The sequence below is a fragment of the Aptenodytes patagonicus genome, chromosome 13 (assembly GCF_965638725.1).
Source record: "Aptenodytes patagonicus chromosome 13, bAptPat1.pri.cur, whole genome shotgun sequence".
NCBI classification, from domain to species: Eukaryota; Metazoa; Chordata; class Aves; order Sphenisciformes; family Spheniscidae; genus Aptenodytes; species Aptenodytes patagonicus.
This window is the reverse complement of record NC_134961.1, coordinates 17,935,678-17,956,689: the sequence shown is the minus strand read 5'-3', so window position 1 is coordinate 17,956,689 and position 21,012 is coordinate 17,935,678. Positions and strand designations below refer to the sequence as shown.

At 39.7% G+C, this 21,012-nt stretch overlaps 1 protein-coding gene across 4 annotated transcripts; it reads left to right on the top strand.

Moving 5' to 3' along the window:
• Positions 1 to 5,155: 5,155 nt before the first annotated feature.
• Positions 5,156 to 20,763, top strand: METTL22 (methyltransferase 22, Kin17 lysine). 4 transcript variants are annotated; one of them, XM_076350877.1, is made up of 11 exons: positions 5,156 to 5,203; positions 8,347 to 8,696; positions 11,301 to 11,645; positions 12,033 to 12,073; positions 12,159 to 12,303; positions 12,775 to 12,846; positions 13,459 to 13,512; positions 14,757 to 14,837; positions 15,847 to 15,949; positions 16,762 to 16,930; positions 18,482 to 20,763. In XM_076350877.1, exons 2-11 carry the CDS (start codon positions 8,567 to 8,569, stop codon positions 18,515 to 18,517), a joined length of 1,176 nt encoding a protein of 391 aa, XP_076206992.1. In that variant the 5' UTR covers positions 5,156 to 5,203; positions 8,347 to 8,566; the 3' UTR covers positions 18,518 to 20,763. The 4 variants fall into 4 exon arrangements, with proteins under 4 accessions (XP_076206992.1, XP_076206993.1, XP_076206995.1 ...); XM_076350878.1 differs by lacking the exon at positions 5,156 to 5,203 and adding an exon at positions 5,550 to 5,650; XM_076350880.1 differs by lacking the exon at positions 5,156 to 5,203 and adding an exon at positions 5,712 to 5,731.
• Positions 20,764 to 21,012: the final 249 nt, after the last annotated feature.

Sequence of the window (21,012 nt, the reverse complement as noted above, 5' to 3'; positions counted from 1 at the left end):
ATGTGGAAAAAAAGACCTTGAGAGAAATTCCCCCTTAGTGTCTCAGCACCCTGACCTGCAGCATGCATTAACTTTGGTCTCTAAGACCTATCAAGAAAAAAAAAAGGGAGTAAAGCAGCTTTTAAAATGAAGAAATCATGTTAAGATATGGGACTTTTATTTTCCATCTTGCCCACTGAGACTTTCACAGGGTGGGCCTTCTCCTTTTGCCTTGCCATGCAGTCTTGAAGTGGTCTCCTGCGTCGCGACACTTTGCACAGCCTTTTCTAGGTCCCCAAGTGTGTCTCCCCATCAGCTCTGACACCCAGTCAGGCTCTGTTCTCCATCCATACCCAGGCGGGAAGTTCCCTACGTGTGTCTTTCAGTTGCTGTTTGTCCAACCTATGTGATTCCCAGCTGAGCACATCCATTTGGTCTCTGAAAGGCTGCAGTCTCTTGCTTCTTCCACAGGATCTAGTGGTGCATATGTAGCGAGGAAAAACAGACATGTAGCAACACTGAAACCTTCCTTCTTGGGTGTTATCCAGACATTAATTATCCAGGCATTTTTTTAAGACAATAAGGCCCCAAGTGCCTAGTATATGGATGAGAATTATAGGACTTTCGGAGAATAGCCTGATCTGAATCCTCAAACTGTGAACAAAGGTTAGATTAACAGCCTGCCTCTAAAACAGATCAGGAAAGAAATTAATGAGGTGGATGTGATACAAAAACTTTTCATAGTGTCAAGGTCAATGGTGATGCTAAAGTGTTTAGTTTAATAAAAGTGTCTCATTTCCATTGCACAGTTATGATTTGTTACAGAGTAAGTGAAATACTGCCCACTTGAAGCAGATGATAAAGGTGACCTCATCTGTATGACTTTGCTTCAAAGGGATTACGGGACACTCTTACAGTCTTAATACCAGTAGATGAGATAGTGGATTGCATTAAGCAACAGGAACAGTAGCATTTTTTGGCTAGCCCAGCTAGCTCAAAAGAGGATGTCTGCCTAGTATGCGCAAGCAAATACAGAGGAGATGCAATGAGAGGGAGATGAGAAGTACAGGATGGCAGAGAGGAGCAGGTCTAACGAGAATCTAAATTGAGATTAAATGACCCCTGATGATGATGTGAACAGCCTGTAATAAACTGCTGTATTATCTAATTATTACTCTGTCTTGAATAGGCCCAGTTTATCTCTAGCATAGACTTCTTGGGACTCAGTCAATGGATGAAATTGGCCCAATTCATCATTTAAAACAAGCATTTAAACCTCTGTAAAGCTGTCTGGTATGTCAGGTAAATTAAAGTCTTTACCTGCCTCTTTTTCATACACTACAGGTCTAAGGCTGAGAAATGCCTGAGGCTGATTCACTGCCTTGTTAGGCTGACATGCTTGAAAAAGTAATGAAAAGTAGTGCTGAGCAGAATGGATGGATGGAACTTTCTCTTACTTTCTGGAGCATTGATCAATGTTAAAGTCTTTGCTAAAATTTTAAGAGAGCATTTGGTATAGAGCACATAAATATAAAATACTTTCCTGCAGTTCTTCACTGTAATCTAGTGTAGAGATACTGATTTAAAAGACAATTGATGATCCCTGATTGCTGCTGAAGAATCAGAGTGGCTTTTGTATTTTATGGATTTGATGTGCTTGGGAATGAAGGAGGGCTTTTCATTTACCTTAATTTTGCTCCTTTTCTGCTGACTAAAGAAAGATTTCTTTGGTGTTTGCAATCATAGTCACTGGGTTGACATTGTTCTAAGAATCACCTGAGACATTACATACATGCCTCTCTTAGAAAAATTTCTGTGCAAATCAGTTTGTGTTGGACGTGAGAAGTCATGATGGGGTGATGTCAAAGGCATGCAAATTATTGTTCTGAATAAGCCCACGGAGAAAAATGCTATAGTCAAAGAGTGTGAACGTATCTGATAAACAACCACAAAATAGTTAAGGAAAACGAAATCACTGTGGATTTTAGCTCTGTGCTGCTAATGTTAGTGCTTTGTAATTCAGTTTTCTTGCTGGTGAGGCAGTATGATTCTTAGCTTCCCCTGGGACGGACCAATGGAAATGTGGAGATAAAAAAAGCTGACAGCTGCAGTTGCCCTTTTTAATTATTTTTCAGTTATTCCTCTCATGCACTTTTCAACTTCAAGCAGTTATTTAGGAATTTTCAACCTGGTGACCAACACTGAGGTGCCATACATGCTTGGAGAGCAGAGAAAAATTCTTCACTGATTTATCGTCTAGACCAACAGTCCTTTTATTCGCTGTGTTGCCTGACATTTCTCTGTGCTGCTTGATGGCTTAAGGAACTTGTCTCAGGTACTTTGCATACCAGCATACCAGTAAACAAGATGAAGTGAAAACTAGTTCAGCATATCTCCCTTCAACAGCCCCAGTACAGTAGGATTGAAATGATGAGGGCTGATACATTTTTTCTTCCTGACAGCCTTCAGTTTGTTTTTGTTTTATTTTTTGTTTTTAATGACCTAATGAAAGCACAGAATGTGCTTCTGTCTGGTAGACATATAATGAAAGAAAAGAAGACAAGCAAAGAGACAGTACAGTGCGTACTGGAAAGGTATCGTGAGCTATCAGGGATATACGACTGCACAGTACAAGATCAAATATATGGTGGTGTATTAATTCATCTGGTTATTCCTGTCTTCTTAGAAACAGCTCTGTTCTCTTATCTGTTCCTAAGGAATTAGATTTTCCCTGTGATACATATTTTTCAGGGTTGTCTGTATAGTTTCCTTCTTCTCTGAGCCTCCTGCAGCAGTGCTGGCATGTTAGAAGGCACTCTGTAGGGAATTGTCCTAGCAATATTCTTTGGGCCATGAAAGAATTGGGCAAAAATCATGTGGGAAGCAGTCATTTCTTTTAAGTCCCCTAATTCCTGCTGTGATGTGACTAAGGGATACTCTTGGGTTGCTTTCTTTAAGCAAATTCCTAGCTCACATGGCTGTGAGGAAGATAGGAAATGTAACTGAGGTGCATCCTAAAGTCTTTAAAAAATAGGTAGATCTCAGGAATTTGCTGCCAAAGCCCTCTTGTGTGTAGTACAGAAAATGCATCTCCAGAGCTAGATTGTCCCTAAACAACTCATTAAGTTATCACCCACATTATAATGTCTGCAGCCACACTGGCTCCTTGTAAGACATTCTGCAGCCACAAGATATTCCTGCTTTGCCTAATGATTATATAAATGTGGAACAAAGTAACTGCATTTTTTAGAAGAGAAAAGATAGCAGCTCCATTTCTCATAGAATGTACCCTCATGTTTAAAAGATCCTGTGTAGTGTAGTGAATCACCTAGCTTTTTAGCTACTCCTCTAGTAATACTTAGTCTGCATACCAGTAAGTGTCTCTTGTTGCAGACTGGTAGGATTTTGTGACAAATATAATCTGCTTTGTCTGCATGTTGTTAGCACTTTATAGCAGTGGGGAATATGCCAGCAGAGAGAGACTGCAGTAATAATTTATGTGGCAGCGTATCACCACAGGAAGTAAAATAGTATTTTGCTCTTTCACAGGAGCCAGATAAAAGGAAAACAAATCTCCAAAGCATTTTTGTCAGATGTTCATCCAGTAGAATTCCCCACAGAAACTCCAATGAGAGATCTGAATGGCTCGCTGTGTTTTCCATTTCATTACCACTCAACACTCTAGACTGTAAAAATAAGGAAAGATTACTTAATTCTCCTAATAATTCTTAGCCTTTACAGAAGGATGCAGATGATGAGAAACAGCCATCTAGAAATAAATACAGACTATACATCACATTCCAAGGTTTTTTACCAGCATTAATTCTTTAATTCTTCCTTCCCCACAAGCACCCACTCAAGAAAAATACAAGGATCATCTGTAGCAACTGACATTAGTTTCATATAACATAATCAATATGTAAATGCCCACTTTTGAACTGGATCCTCTCGCTGAAAGATACGAACAACTTCAATAGCCCTTGCAGACTTGCAGAGGAACTTAACTAGCATACAGATGGGAGTTTGGAGAGTATCTATGTCTATGATTTTGCACAGAGACCAGATTGCAGAGCTGTGGTCAGCCGCAGCAAGTCCAGCTGCTGTGGTGTACTGTGCCCGCACACCACCTGCAGCCTCCAGACAGCAGGGCTGGGCTACACGGCCCCGCATTCGGTGCCAGATAAGCAGCCAGCTCCGGGCTGTAGATGAGCTCAGCTGTGCAACGACTACCTAAGGCACTGAGATCCAAAACGTGGATACTAAAATCTGCTAGTCAGCTGTTGCCTAACTCTGCAAGTTAGATAAACTTCTATTATTAAAGTTTCCCAAAGCACTCTGGTTTGGTGTTCCTGCTCAACACCCAACTCAGTCTTCTGTTTATTTTACCTGGTTCATGATACCTAGCTAAAAACTCTGCGGAATTAAGCAGCTAACCCCCCTATCCCCAGAATAAGCGAGCAGATACTGCTATTGCTTCACCTGATCTCACGGTGGTAGTAGAGTTCTGACATTATTTGGGCTGAGGAAGAAATGCCCGCTTGCCTCCGTAGGGGTTTTTTTTTCTCTTTTTTTGTTTTGAAGCCGTTTGGAGGTTTTGCATGGAATTACGCGTGAACCGAGTCAGAGTACGTAACGCTGAAACCAAGTAATATAAGAATGGGGGTAAGAAACGTGGGTTCAAACTCTGGGCAACTGCTGCGGATGCTTTAGTGGCAAGACTAAACTTAGCTGCTGGTGTTTCCTTCTACTGACTCCCCAGATAGACTTCTACCTAGGGTTTAGTGCTGGGTAAATAAAGAAGAACCCCGATGAGCACAGGCGTGAACCCTACGGCGCCATTTGCAGCATACGGGGACGGTCGTTGTTCACGCTCTGCCCCGGGAAACGAGCAAGCGAGCAGCGGCTCACAGCCGCGAGCGGGGCAGGGACCAGGCGCAAGCACGCGCGGCCCGGGCCTTGTGATGGCTTCAGCAGGAGGAGCTCCCCAGCCCAGCGGCCTGCAGCGGCTGCCGGGACGAGCAGCGCGGTGCCGGCGGCACGGAACGCTGCCCCGCGCCAGCCCAGGCTGCCGTGCCTGCGCGCAGCGCCGTCCATCCGTCCATCTGTCCCTCAGCCCGGGCACCGCGGGGGCTGCCGGGGCGCGGGGCGCGGTCGCGGCGTCAGCTGCGCGCCGGAAGGGGCCGTCGCCTCCGAAATGGCGGCGGGAGGCGCCCCGGGGCGGCAGGTGGGAGCGGTGGGAGAGGCGGGGTCGCTCCGCCGGGCTCGCCGGGGGGACGCGCTCGCCTTGGCGCCTTCGTGCCCGCGTGCTCCGCTCCCCGCAGCCGTCCCTCCCCTGCGGAGCCGCTCCTCCCGCCCCGCGGCTCAGCCCTCCCGGCCTGGGGGGGCTGAGGGGCTGCGGCCGGCCGGCCCGCCCGCCCCGGGGGGGGGGGAGGCGGCGGCGGCTTCCTTTGGAAACGTGCCGGTGTTTGGAAACCTGCCTGCGGGCTGCGCTGGCGCTACCCGAGCAGGAGGCGGTGGCTTCTCGGGAAGAACAGGCTTTGGCTGCGGGCGCTGCGCCGGGCAGGCCGAAACTCGGGGCTTCGGGCTCTGCCCTGACCGCGAAACGGCGCCCGGCGTTTCCCTGACAGCGCTGCGTTGGCTTGTCTCCTCCGCAGATGGTGGAGAAACTGCGGTTTGTTGCTTTGCATCGAGCGTGGATGTAGCTTGTGCACGGATTTCTGCTGGCAAAGGGCAGGTTTGGAGGCTGGATGAGGTTTTGCAAAAGTTAATAGAACTTGATAATTAAAGTTATGAAGGCTGTCTGTATAACTTGAAGCATTTTAAGCCTATATATTTATGATCTTGTTCTAGCACAAGCAGATAATAGAAAATTTAGCTTAATCTTCCAAGATGTTAATGGCAACATCGGAAATGGCATCAACAGTTTTTACATAAGGGGTATTAGGGGCACTCATAGCTGGTGAGACCTGGGTGTCTTTGTTAGCTAAATCATTCATATAATGCGTGGTGATTTGCGTGCGCGATCTAAGCTTGTCATCTCAGTTTTTAAAGACATAAATTTCGTTTCAGATCTACGGTTCATCAATGTTTCATGTAAAGGGACTTTACAAAGGGACTGTCGTGGTTTAACTTCAGTCGGCAACTAAGCACCACGCAGCCGCTCGCTCACTCCCCCCCACCCGGTGGGATGGGGGAGAGAATTGGAAGAGCACAAGTTAGAAAAACTCGTGGGTTGAGATAAAAACAGTTTAATAATTGAAATAAAATGATAATAATAATAATATGATAATAATAATAATAATACACAAAGCAAGTGATGCACAGTACAATTGCTCACCACCCGCCGACCGATGCCCAGCCAGTCCCCGAGCAGCGGCCCCCCCGGCCAGCTTTCCCCAGTTTATGTACTGAGCATGACGTCACATGGTATGGAATGTCCCTTTGGCCAGTTTGGCTGTGCCCCCTCCCAGCTTCTTGTGTACAGGGGCGACTGATACTGGCACAGGCTGGTTCTTTGGTTCAGCCACAGGGCCTGTTGCCGGGGTTGGAGTGGTCGCAGTGCATGTCGCCGGGGTTGGAGTGGCCGCAGTGCAAGTGCATGTCACCGGAGTCCGAGTAGCCGCAGGGCCTGTTGCCGGGGTCTGAGTGGCCACAGTGCAAGTGCATGTCACCGGAGTCTGAGTGGCCGCAGGGCCTGTCGCCGGGGTTGGAGTGGCCGTAGTGCGTGTTGCCCGGGTTTGAGTGGCCGCAGGGCCTGTTGCCGGGGTCTGAGTGGCTGCACGGCCTGTCGCTGGGGTTAGAGTGGCCGCAGGGCGCGTTGCCCGGGTCTGAGTGGCCGCAGTGCGTGTCGTTTTACTGTCAGAGCCAGAGACCTTCCCTTCCCTTTGAGGGCACTGAATGGTGTTGAACAGGGCTCGGTAGGCATGGGCCAGGCCCCAGCACGTTGCAATGAGCTGCATCTCTCTGGAGTTGCCAGGGTGACAGCATACTTTTTCCAAGTATTCTACTAACTTTTCAGGATTCTGCACTTGCTCAGGGGTGAAGTTCCAAAACACTGGGGGTGCCCATTGGCCTAGGTACTTGCCCATCTTGTCCCACACACCCTGCCACTCATAATTATTCAGCCTTGGGGCAGATCTCTGGATGATATTCTTAAATTGCTTACCAACTTTAGACAAAACCGAAACAGTATTCCCAAGAAGTATTAATAGAAGTATCTTAACTGCCCAAGGATGTTCAAAATACTGAAAAATTACTGTAATGAAGGAGGAAACATTATAGAAGAAGGTAGTGACCCTGCCATTCTGTATTTCCTCCGTAAAAAAACTCTCAGAAAAGTTACTGCAATTGCTAGTTGTCTCCACGAAATGATCTCCGTGGTACAGTAACGGCTTCATTGCGAAGTTTACATACCACACTAACGTCAAGGTCAATGTTCTAAAAACAAACCTCACAAGCGAGACATTACTATTCACTGCAGACCACAGCAAACTGCAAAACCCAACACCAATCTTTAACATGTACAGCAGGAAAAAGAGCGCGATGCAGATTATACAAATCAATATCGAGAACAGAGAAACCAACATTGTGACCCACAACTACTAACAGATATAAGTTCTTTAATACACTCCGGTTAACCTGTTATTATCTCAAACCCTTCGAGCCCCACGTTGGGCGCCAAAATGTCGAGTTTTGTAGAGCATAGGGAAATAAATGTCCTCTTTATTTTTCTGTTCATAAGGGGTAATTCATTTGCTTGTGCCTTAGGACAGACAGACAACCCAGCCTTGGACATTAGGTAATGAGGATGATTTCAGGTGTTTATATTTTTTTCTGGGGAAGAATAAAGAGCGCCAAAGACAGGAGACATTAACTGCCCAATTAGTGGAGGCATATAAAAGGAACTGAATTTTCTCTAGGAAGGGCAGATACTCCTTTTACAAAATTTGGGGGACTAACCTATGATAATACATTCTGTAATTCTGTCCATTTCTGAGAAAATTCAGAGATTCCTATGAAAAACAAGGCCCCATAAAATGGTGAAGTTGTGCACACAAGGCCTTATGTTCCTTTGAAAACCTTGACTTAGCATTGTAAGTCTGTGCGTTCATGATAACATCTCTTTTTTTCAGGGGGGGTGTTTTTAAATCAAGCTAATCGGTAGCTCTTCCTAAAATATGCAGTGTCTGCCAGTGAGCTGCTAGCAATTATGTATTTGATGGTTCTTTAGAGCATTGTAAGAGAGAGCATTGTAGCACTGCAATTTTATTGGACAGTGTAATCTGATTTTTATCTTCTAAAATATTGCTGGAGCAATGTTCAACCGGTGTCAGGATGTCACTCAAAGCTGTCTGTGTTTGATTTTAGGCTGAATATCCTGATGCACAGCTTGCTGTCTTACTGGACCGTGGTGGAGCTTGCATGGTCACATCTTGCCTGAGGTCTTCTCAGAAACTATGTCATGAGGTTATCTTGCTGAGCAAAACAGTTACTTGATGCCTGTCAGTAGAAGAGTACCATATCACTTTGTGACAGCACTTCATAGGGGGCTATTGGGTACTGTAGATGTTCCTCTCACCAGCACATCATGGTAGATGTAACAGAGGAGGAGATGGATAACCCCACGTTTAAAAGAGACACTGTACTTTCTGACGTTCACTTACACTGTCCAAACAAAAGACATCTCATGGTACGATTGAATGCAGTTGGACAACCAGGTAATGTATGTTTAGACTGACAGAGCTATATTTTAAGTGTATTCATATCTTTGTAATGTCTGAATCCTCCTTTGAATGGTTGATATTAGTCATTACATATTTTATTCCAGTTAGAAGCAGAATCACTTCTTACTCAGTCTTTAGGAAGAGGGCTAGCTAGATTCTCCTCATAAAATTAACTACAGAAATGAAAACTATTAATGTAGAATTTGTAGACAGCCTACCTTAAAAAAGAAATCTTAAATTACTTTCTGAGAAGTAACCAAATTAACTTGCTTGCGGGTTTAATTTTATTTATATATTTGTTCATTTATCTATAATCTCAATATAGCACTTTGAGAATCATGTTAAAAAGTTGGGATGTTTCTTGCATAAAAACAAAAGTTGAGAAGCCAGGGGTTTTAAATAATGTAACTTAAGTTTAAAATAAAAATTATCAGTAATTAATTCATGAATTTTTATGAAATCTTTTTGTGATGATTTACCATCTATTCCAGAGGAGCCTAACAGCTTTGATTGGTTTTTTTGTTTTAAAAAAATGGGTAACAACAAAGCTCAGAATAGCAATGGTTTTGACTGACTTAGATAATTTGAAGAGTCAAGGCTGTAGTGGAAATGAATTGGCAAATGCCTGTGACTGATTGCTGGCTTGTAGGTTTCTATAAAGTTGTCCAGGAAACTGACCTTGAAGCTGTTGGTAAAATGTTCTGTAGAAAAGTACTGCTCCTGCTGTGACAGAAGTGTTAATTGTTTTTTTTCAAACCCAGTTGTGACATAAAAAGAATAACTTTTGCAGCTGTTCTAGCATATGACAATGTAAAAAATGATAAAAGTAGGCTTGACAAAGAAGTGGATAATAATTTTGACCCTGGTCAGGTCAAAAACGGGTAATTAATGCTGCAGTATGTCTTCATGCTGTTCAACATTTGTTTGCTGTGATTCGCTTGATGCAGAGAACCTTTCAACAGAATGAAATGACAGCACGTGCTACCTACTCTGAATGTCCTTGGTCTGGGAAATTCCTTTATTTGTTGAGACAAGAATTGGATTATAGTATGACAGCTTTTACTCTAACAAATATGACGACAATCTACCACTGTCACTTTGCTGTTTTTTGGGGAACCTCACGGGGATTTAGTCTCTGCTACTTTGGGGTCAGTTTTACCTTACACCTTTTGAAACGCCATAGAACATGCAGAGGATCAGAATGGGCTTGGAGAACAAAAGCATTTCATTCATTGATGGCATCCTCTAATTTGTTAAATATTCAAATCAGCTTAATCTGGTTGTCAGGCAAACAGTAGATGACTTAAAAAAAATCTCACGCCAGGATAAGCAATGAAGATTTTATTAGATCTAGCTGAAAATGTCTCTCTAGAGAAGGACTTCTCTCAAGTTACAGTAGACCAACTTTGAATATCTTGCTTTCTAAAGAAACTGGAAGAGAACTCCATAAATTGTGAAACTGTTGAAAGCAATGGTGGCAAACACTTTATCTCTTCCCCTTTGGTGTGAAATGAATAGAATTCTAAGACATTCTTCTTAGAATCTTGCTGGTATTGACCTTTTTCACTAGTCGTATTCTTGGCTATCTTTTTCTCAAGTCTCAACACATTGTGTGTGATTTTGGAACAATAGTATCCAGCCTAAGATGTCTATAAACACTGATTTTGTACCAGAGTAGGTGAATCGAATTCCATGATTCTGTGTTCTGTGACTGGCCTGTTTAGTCAAGCACAGTGTGTAAGCACTGCTGAAGAGCTGAGATTGACTGTAGATGGAAGGACAAATGTTTGTTCTTCCTCATGTATTGTATTCAGACAATACAGATTCCTATAATTAAAATCGCAAGGTCCGTGTTTGGATAACTTGAAATTTTTAATAGGTGCTGACGTCACCAGATGATGGTTGCAAAAGGTTTTTAATTAATTGGTTTATTGAGAACTATGGCCTTATTCATTTAATCTCTTCAAAGATTCAGTTTGAAGACATTAAAAAAAAAAAAAAAAAATTGTCAGCATGTCCAGCTTCAGCAAGCTATCTCCTGTGAACTTATTTCTGCTCTCTCGTATTCATACTAAGCTGATTTCAAGGCTTGAAGTTGCTTGAATTCCTAAAGACTTTTAAAACAATAAAAAAAAAAATCTACTTGCTTTTTACTAGAACATGTTTGTTTCTTACAAGATAGGAATTAAATCTTAACCAAAAGAAACAAAGTGTAACTTGTATTAATTCTTCTTTCAACTTGGTTTGAGCTTGTCTCAACAGAAGATCTTTTGGAGGGTGTAAGAAACCATCCCTTCTGCCAGTTGTTAAAATAAGTGTTACTAAATCAGATGAAAGTGTGCATTGTGACTTGAGTAGATGCTGAGTCAGCCAGCAGTCTGTGAAAGTGCTTCATTTATTTCTACTGACAGAACTTAATAACAGAAATATTTCTTCGTAGCAAGTTGAACTGTATGTCAAGTTATCTGTATGATTTTTTTTATCCTCTAGATTTTTAATATGTGAAACGCACACCAAAATTTCATGCATGTGGAAGTTGCGCATAGATTCTGTTCTTACCTGGTGTTTAACTTTTTTCCCCCCTCTGTGTTCTTACAGTATTCCTGTCATATTTCAAACTTATTTGGAACACAGAGGATTTGGCATCTGAGAAACATGAAGCTACAACAGAAAGAGAACACCAGTACAGAAGTGGAGATGAACTGTGTGACAAGGACAGGAATAACCTAAAAAAAGAAAGAGAATTAAATAGTGAAGGAGTAGAAGCTCTGCTAGACGATGACGGAGACTTGGAAGTGGTCAGAAGACCTCGAAGTGCCTCTGATTTAGAAGCGGAGGATCTTTTGAGAGATAGAGTATATCCTGTAATTCTGATGAAAGCAAAAGAAGATGCTTTTGAAGATGAAGAAAAAGAATGCACTTGCAGTGATGTTGTTAAAATAGGTAAACAGTAGGCTTACAGTCAAGGAGAAATGGAATCAATATGTTTGTGTAAAACAAAAGAAAAATAGGTTTTCTTTAGAAATGGAACAGCAGTTGTTAAGTGAAAGGAGATAATAAAACAAACATAATACTGTGATATTGTAAATATTTTAAAAATTTACTATTTTTCTCCAGAAGTGATTTGGGCAATAGTATACCATGGGAAACTCAGTGCTCCCTAGTTAGAGTGGGGTTTTCGGCATTATCTAGCATTATTATATAGAATGAATAGTGTTTAGTTCTATATTTGAAAGGGAAGCATGACTTGAATTTCAAATTTGCCACTATGGAACTTGATTTGAACAAAATTTTGAGATAATTATTTCTGCTCTACTTTCATTTTCACAGAACATACTATGGCAACCCCCTTAGAAGATGTCGGTAAACAAGTATGTATTCTGCCTTGTAGTATCTTGCTGTTCATGGATTGTGCTTCAGAATTTACTCAGTTTTAACTGCTTCTCTTATCCACAGGTCTGGCGTGCAGCCTTTCTTCTTGCTGATTACATTCTGTTTATACGGGACACATTCAGGTGTTGCTCAGTGCTAGAGCTTGGAGGTGGCACTGGAATTACAAGCATTATCATGGGAACAGTTGCCAAGAGAGTTTATTGCACAGGTAAGGCAGTTATTTTCAGTTAAGAATTTTCATGAAACTTCATGAAGCAATGCTTTCATCCTGGCATTTTCATCCTCATCTGTTCAGTTTTAGTTAATAATTTTTTATAAAGTTGTGTTGTTTATTGAAAAATAACAAGAACTTTCTCAACAGATTGAAAAAGCAGTACTACTTTTAAGCACAAGAGTTTAAAAGCACATTAAAGGTACATTGCTGTGAACTCGAGATAGTGTGCCTAGATCCTAGTATAGGGATCTGACTTCTTTCTTCAAGGGTGGCTCAGAGCTTAGTACTGAAAGACAAAAGCAAGAAGGATACTAGGGAAGCAATCATCAGTGGATAGAGTTGCTCTGAATTTTCCTTAATCTCGTCAGCTTGAGAGAAACTTAGAGTATTAGTCTGAGAGGTCAGGGGCGTGCACGGCCCATGCAAAATATTCTTATTTTGAATATCTTTGTCACTTTTTTCCAGATGTTGGTGAAGATCTTCTGGCCATGTGTGAGCAAAATGTTGCATTAAACAAACACCTGATGGAGCCGGGAAGTAAGTGCTATACAGTCAGTGTTTGTGCAATTGCCTATATATGAACTACTTTGGGATTAAACAGCACGGTCATTGACTACCTAGCATATTCACAAGTAAAATTAAATTTTTGTCTTGGTTAAAAGTGACTCATTTAAAAAGAAAGATGCAAGATACCTATATGTGGTCCATAATGGGACGGCTTCCTTTTGAGAAGAGCAAAATACTAACTCTTTTTCTGGTTATCATTTAACACCAGCTGCAGTTCCTACACAGGCATTGTGTGAATTTCACTGAGGTACTTGGGAGGATCTCAGATATCCAGGTGCCAAGGGTCACATAAACAGAGTGTAAATGACAGAGGTAGAACTCTGGAAAGGAGGAGTATTTTGCAAGTGAGACATGTAAAAGAGAACATAGGTTGTCTTTCTGACCCTTAAGTTCATCCTGTTCTCTTGTGAGTGGGTAACTGGTTTTGTACAGTAAATGATTTGATGTTCAACTTTACTTGTTTCATATGTCCTCATAATAGATCTTCATCGCTTGTTCCAGTACAGATTTTGACTCCTTACTTTTGCTTAGGTACTGTCTGAAGGGCCATTTGTGACTGATGTGATCTTTCTTCACCCACAGGAGGGGAAGTTAAAGTAAAAGAACTCGACTGGCTGAAAGATGAATTCTGCACTGGTAGGTGGTTATAAGAGTCCTTTCAGAGACAGTTTGGTGTGTTGTTTTGTTTTCCCTTCAGAGCCATCAAGAAAAGCTTATTCCGTTGTTTATGAAGTAAGTCCTCCAGCACATACACCTCTGGAAAAATAGTTGAAAGTACACGATTGTCTTTGAGTGCATCATTGCCACGTGAATGAGTAAGGAAGGGTTTACTGATAGGTTGAGAATAGACAAGCGGTGGCTGTCCTTTACTTAGGTCAAAATCCAGAGGTGCAAACAAGATGTCTGTTATGTGGTGATAATGGAATCCAGGCACAATGACGTGGATTTGGGTTACTATAATCCAGATTTTGATGTGATGGTATTGTGTGGTTTATGACTGCATGAATACAAAACTATAAAAGGTGGTGGGGAGGGTATGTGATGATTTGAAGATGTATAAATACTTGTTCCAAAGGTAGTGGTGAATGTGTTATATTTTAAATATTTGCCAAGGGAATGTGCTCTGCTGCTTTTAGCAAAATAAAGGCAACTAACTTGAGTAGCATTTAACGTGCAATTAATGATAGTAAAGCAGATCACTAAAACTTTCTTTCTAGTGATTGCAAGGTCAACACAAAATTGTAGCACTAGGTTATATAAAGCCTACTTTTATATAGATTTTTATATCACCAGTTGGATTTGATGTAATGCTTCTAAAAATAGAACAACTATTTAAGCAAGTGGAAACATCCTTTACACATTGAAAAGCCTCTCTTGGACCTCAGAAAATTCTGGTTAATGAAAACATTTGATACTGCCAGTTGAAAAGGCTTTATGTTTTTTAGACTTTCAGAGAAAGTTTCTATATTTTAACAAAGTCTAAATTTTAAAAAGCATGATAAAGTAGGAAGCTTAATCAAAACTTACACAAAGATGCATTTGGGTTTTTTTATTTAAAGGAGTATTTATTTTAATCTAGTTAAATCTGTGATCTCGCTACAGTGTAGTAATTGTAGTAATTGTAAATTCTGAAGTCAAAGAAAACTTACTCTTGCCAGTCAGCCTTGGGAGACTTGGACATAACACAGAGAAAGCAAAGGAGTGCAGGAAACTTCAGAGAATGAAGAGGGAGGTTTTGATTTACCTTCAGTGGAGTGCTCCACTGGTGTTCCATTTATGAAGTAGCAGATGACCACAAGAGTTAAGAAGTTTCTTTTTTTCAGCTGTCAATCATTTAAGACACTTAATCATGTACACCAAAGCCATATTCTTTGTTACAGATCCTGAAGCTCCTTATAGCTGGTCTGATGAAGAGATTGCTGATTTGCATGACCACTGTACTGTGATAATGGCGGCTGATGGTAGGAAAATATAAACAGTAAGCTTTTAAATCAAACACTTGACCATTATGAGTAATAATTTAAACATACCTAGTTGGCTTTTAAAATCTAATAGGTCAGATCCTTACCTAATTTGTCAGAGCTCTGCCTTAAGTGTTCCTGCCTGTATTTTTTTTTTTTAAACAATTGTATTTACATTCTGAATTAGCAACAGGAGAACAGATGTTGAAAACTACTAGCTTTTTCTTTCCTTTGATGTGGTAATTATTTGTGACTAAATAAATTACTCAAAGAACATAAGCACAAGTAAGTGATGAATTTGACTTTCAGAAGAGTTTTGTTGTCCTACCTTTGTCTTGCATCAGATAAGCTCTATGCAAATAATGATAAATAGGTGGTTAGACTAATATATTCTATAATGTGAAAAACAGTTTCAGATGCTGCACTTGCCCATAGAGTCTATGCCTTTGGAGATATATCTCTTTTTTTTTTTTCCCTGCTCTCTTTCTTGCTTAAGTGAAAGACTGAAAAATGGCAGGCTAGCTTATCTATATAGGAAAACCATTGTTTTCATACATAAATAAAGGAGGATTGGTTTTAGTTCTGATATTGAAAGGTGTTGCAAGACTGCTTTCCAAGGAGATTAAAATGGTATATTAGTTTACTGCCTCTTTTGTATTTTTGTAAGAAATGAGGCCCTATACATTGTGATATCCTGTCTGTTTTAGCTTTGCAGTAAGATATTTCCAGACTGAGAGAAATCTTGTTAAAGTTTTGTAAGTTGTCTGACAGAAGTGTTTCCCATTGATACGAGAGAAGTCTTAAACAAAGCCTGACATAAATAGCAGCAGTGGATACTATTACAGGGTCAGTTGTTGCCATTAAAAATATACTTTGGGATTTAGTTAAAATAGTGACTTGTTTGGTTAGAATAATCAAACTAAGGCCCATTGTTGTTTCATACCTGAGACTTAAGTAAATAATATGCTTAAACATACATATTTTGTGCTCTTAATCTTTTTTTTTGTAGTGTTCTATGATGATGACCTGACAGATGCCTTGTTCAGAACGCTGTATAGAATCACACACAACTTGAGAAATTCTTGCACAGTTTACCTAGCATTAGAAAAGAGGTAAGTATTACCAAGAACTTAAAATAAAAAGCACTAAAAACTTTACGTGCTTTCTTTTTTTGGAAGAAACATCTGATTTGATTGAAGGTCGGTTTCTGATTTTCATTGTATTAGTTGATCACAGGCTGCAGTATATGCTCAGGACAAGCATTTGTTTTTATACGTGCTTAATTTTTATCAGTTCAGAATTTGACTTCCACAAGAGTTCGGCTTTTGTTGTCCTGCCTTTGTCTCACATCAGATAACCTCTGTGCAAATAAGGATAAATAGGTGGCTAGTCCGATGTATTCTATAATGCCTGACAACATTTGCTATATATTTTTGAGGTCATAGAGTGGAGTGAAGGTGCTTAGAATTAGGATATATGTTTCCCAGCTTGAGTACCTCTGTAACAATTTCTCTTGTGTTTTCTTTCAAAGAATCGTTGAATGTTTTTAAGTAGTGATGTGTTGCAGTCCATTCATAAACTAATATATAAATCGGCTTTGCTTAAATCTCTGGAGATATGTAAGCAATAGCTATTCATATGATTTGTTGCCAAGTGTTTGTCCAGGAAGCCAAGCCAATGATTCTGTTGCGGCAAGTGCCTTAAAATCAATGGAAAGATTCATCCAAGAGTTATTGTGTATTGATGCTAACATAAGCCTTGTCCGCTTTTCAGGAATAGCAGGGGGGGTTACTTTTTTTTGGCTATCGAAGTTAGTTAATTACACTGAGAAGACCCACATTTTCCATTACCTAGGGAAAAGTTACATAGCTATTTAAGATGCCAGTATAGAAGAGACATTTTAAATTAAATATTCTCTTGCCAGGCTGAACTTCACTTTAAGGCATATGGATGTTACATGTGAAGCCTACAGTCATTTTAGAAATACTCTACATGATTTGGAGAACCTCCAAGATAGAAAAATGAAATATACTGTGGAGCCCGTTAAGCTTGATTTCTGCCAGTTTCTCATTTATGAACGAATTGAGCAGTTGGTAAGTGGCATTCATTAAAATAAATGTAATGTGTTGGGCTAATCATCTCAAATTAGTTTTCAGCTGCTTACTTAACATGAGGTAAGAACAAGAGAATAAACATTACCTTTTCATTTATTTCCATTTAGCTTTTTGTTGGTTTAAAATGATTGTTTGTGCTTACGTAATCTATACCAGATTGACATAACATACCCTTTTCTATCACCAGCAGTAGAGTGGCTTAGATTGCACTCATTTCCTCAAAGGTTAAGAAACAGTCTCCACTACTTTATACAATACAATTTTTGCGATTGACTAGAAAATGGGACCAATATCTCTTCTCATTTATTTGCTTATAGAGTAGCTTTCATTTCATAGTTTTAGTAATTCCTTTCCCAGTTCAGGGTTCAGGAAATAGTGTTCTAGTATCTATGAAGAAGTCAATTAGCTGCAAACTTCTGTTATTCAGAAACATGTCAGATCTAATATTTGTAGTTATCTAATTACCTCCCAAGCACTTATGGTTCTCTATTTTTTTTTTCCAATTGTCTGCTCTTACGAATATTATGCAGGGTAGCTAATAGCTTGCTAGCTTCTAGAACAATACAATCTAACAGATCTTTTTAGAGAACTTGCAAATCTTGTACTGGATTGCAAATCTGTTACCAAGAAATGATGTTCCTGTAGTGAACATACTATTGCTGTGTCTTCTGCAGTATCTATGCGTAGTAAGATTACGGGGGCCACCGTTACTTCACGAGACTGATTTATTTTACTTAATGCTGATACCTTCAGGCATAAAACGTGCATGCAAAACTTAAAAACAAGTAAAAACTTGTAAAAAAAAGTTTTACAAGTATATAAATGTAACCTGGATTATACCTAAACGTGTAAAGTCATTCCCTAGCCTTTTTGCGGAAGGCTGCTGGTCTTTGAAATATATGCATTTTTAAAACACCTAAGTTTTTTATTTATCATGGAGTATATTGCCACAATTCAAGATGCCATGGTGAAGAGTATGTGATAGTCTGCTTAATAATCTTTTGTATAGCAGACAAAGCGTATGCTAATTTATTCTACAGAAATAAAGTGGTCTGTTTTTCATCTTCATTGTCCAACAGATTGAGAAGGGGGGGGTGTTTAAGACATGCATTTGTGAGACCTTGATTCCTCAGTGCATTGAGTATTTTTTCAGTTGTATTTTTACTAGCATTATTGAAAGTGTTTGTCAACACAGGCTAAGAAAAAGAGCAAGATTATCAGTCAGAATACTGCAGAAGGTCATGCAGACCAATGAAATTATTTTAAAACATTATTTGAACGATACTAACTTTTTATTTTAAAAAATCATGCTACAAGAATGAAGAAATCAATCCTATTCCTTTGTCTCAGAGATAATTTGGTGGTTGTTCTAGCAGATTACATAGATGGATATAGTATCTGTCCACAGGTGGATACTATCTATAGATGGACATCTTAAAACTTGTCTTCAAGTGGGCATGTTGAACTTTTTCATAATTGCAACCTACTGATCTGAGAAAATACCTGTATGTATTTTTTCCACTCCTACAGGAATTGTGGAAGATTGTTGCTGAACAGCTAACGTGACAGGGACATGAGAAAATAGAAGATCTTTATCTAAGGATAAAGGCTTTTTTGATGTTCTATTTAAAAAGGATTTTCATGCCAAGAAAAGCATTTTCCTGGTGGAACTGTGTTCTCAGAAAGTCTTGCTATGCAGATTTGCTTTACTTCAGTAAGTTTTGGGTTTGGCACTTAGGACATGGTTTCTTTTACAAAACTGTTTAATGTTGATCTTCAGAGAAGTGCTGGATGCCAAACAATGGCAGTGACACAACAGCTTGCTCTTTGGGATTGATGACTTAGGTTTTAGAGTCTGACAAAGAGGTATTTAACCTTTTCCATGTGGCTGATTTGCAGGTGTCGTGCATTTTCCTTTTTCGTTTTCTGAACACGGACACTGTTCTTGGTCTCATCCCAGTTCCACATTATTTGTATTTATGGACATTTGTGAAACAGTGTTCTGGGCAAGACCTGTTTCTCTTTCATGGACTTTTCTTTAAGCAATCTGTTTATGAAACTTAGTCCTTCATTTTCAGTTTGTCCTATCTAAATCATTCTAGTTTAGGGCTACTGTCTGAACTGAATTGTGACAAGATGCATTTTGTTTGAGCCTCTAAAAATACTCCACAGAGGTCTTGGAGCTATATTGTCCTGCTGGAATTTTAAGCTATTCTGTCTTGCCAGGTTGAGGGTGGGAAGGTACCATGTGAAGTGATATGCTACCGCTCTTTAAATGTTTGGAATTCTACCCTCAACGTATACATGTGAGGCTGGGGAGCAGGAGGTGACCAAGAATGTCTTGCCCATACAAATGGGGCCTTCAGTATCTTTGCTTTTGGATTAAAGTACAACATATTGATCAAATCTCTCCTGTGTTATTAATGAAACCAAAAACCTGTTTGTACGTTTTATAAATTTTATGTGTACTATTATGTTTATATCACTCACCATATGTACACTGCCACGGAAATTCTTGTGCCTGATGGATTCTTGAGCATTATGAGACTATCGGTGATGAAGCTGTTCCGGCCTGTGACTTGTGGGAGTGTGCATACATTACATGAGAAGCATCTGGCTGACTTCTTGAAAGTCTGGTTTACATTTGGTTTAGTTCAGTTGTTTTTTAGGTCAGTTATTTCATAACCGGCGTATGTGTATGAAGACATTTTTTTCATGTTCTTTAATGAGATGAAAGGTTATTAGATGATGATGGCCTTCTCCTGTGAGTATAGTCAAAGTAAAAATTACATTATGTTAGCATATATCTGCCTAGATTAATACAGAACTTCTCTTTCAGAACCCTCATTTGAACTTCAAAGATACAAAACTATTTTAATCCAAAGATTCCCAAACTAGTGTTCTTTTTGTTTGTTTGTTTTGTAATGTTATTAACTTTGGTAGAGTAACTGAAAACTTTTGAATGTAGCTGCTTATTTAAGTAGTTATTTTTTGAAGGCTGTAGCAAGAAATTAATTTGAACTGATGTGAAATAGCGTGTGCAGTTAGAGAAGGTTTTTACTTGCACAGGACTTCTGAAAGTCTTTGGAATTATCAACAGAAACTCATTTGGGTAGAGGCAGAAACTCATCCAGGTAGAGGGATACTGTAGATCTTTTAAATGTAGAATTCAGCCATTTTTCCGCAGCTGTCTTAAATTAACATCTGAAAAACATTTTTATACTTTTATCTTTGGTTGAGTAAATAAAAGCCATCATGGCTGCTTGGGAAGCAAAGCTGAAGTAGGATTTCCTCCTTAAGAAACAAAGTACATCTTTCTATTGAAGGGAAACAACAGCTTTGGGGGTTCAGCGACTGAGATCTAAAGGCCAAATTGCAAATTTGGGTATGACCCTTACCACTGACAATAAGGACTAGTCAAAAATAGGCAACAGTTCTAAGAACATGAGAATCTCAAGGGTCTCACGATGCCTTAGCTTTGCAGTGTTAATGAGAGATAATATAGCCTGTATTGCCAGAGAATTGTCCGCTGCTACTTGAGGATGTTAAGTATGGATGCCACCTTCTCAATTTTGACTTTAATCATACTTCAAATATGTCATACATGGTAGTTGTTCTCAGAACTCATCATGCAAATTTACACCTTTAGCAGTTCGTTGTTTATTAAGATGATTAAAAGTGGGGAATTGTTTAGCATTGAGCATACAGATTATGATTGGAAATCAAGTTAGTGCCTGAAATGGTGATGCTTTGAGCACAGTATCTGTACTTATGTAATCAAGAAGGATTTTTTCCTAATAAAGCATGATTTAAAAAATAGTATGCTCCTGTGGTGATGTATCTAAATTTTGAAAAATTGTAACAGGTAACATACTTAGATTTTTTTTTTTTTTGGCAGTCCTGTCTTATACCTGGGTTTTTTTGTGTGTTAGGCACAATTTGGCATGATTTTTAGCCAGATGGAAAGGAGAGAAAATATGATTGTGAGGGGGAGAAGATAGTATGTATACAACAGTCCAGTGTAAATTGCATGAGGCTTTCAATTCATACAACTTATGGAA

Coding starts and splice junctions, on each gene's coding strand:
- METTL22 (XM_076350877.1), top strand. CDS start 8,567: ATGGTAGATGTAACAGAGGAGGAGATGGATAACCCCACGTTTAAAAGA. Junction 8,697..11,300: donor GAATGCAGTTGGACAACCAG/GTAATGTATGTT, acceptor GTGTTCTTACAG/TATTCCTGTCATATTTCAAA. Junction 16,931..18,481: donor ATGAACGAATTGAGCAGTTG/GTAAGTGGCATT, acceptor CCACTCCTACAG/GAATTGTGGAAGATTGTTGC.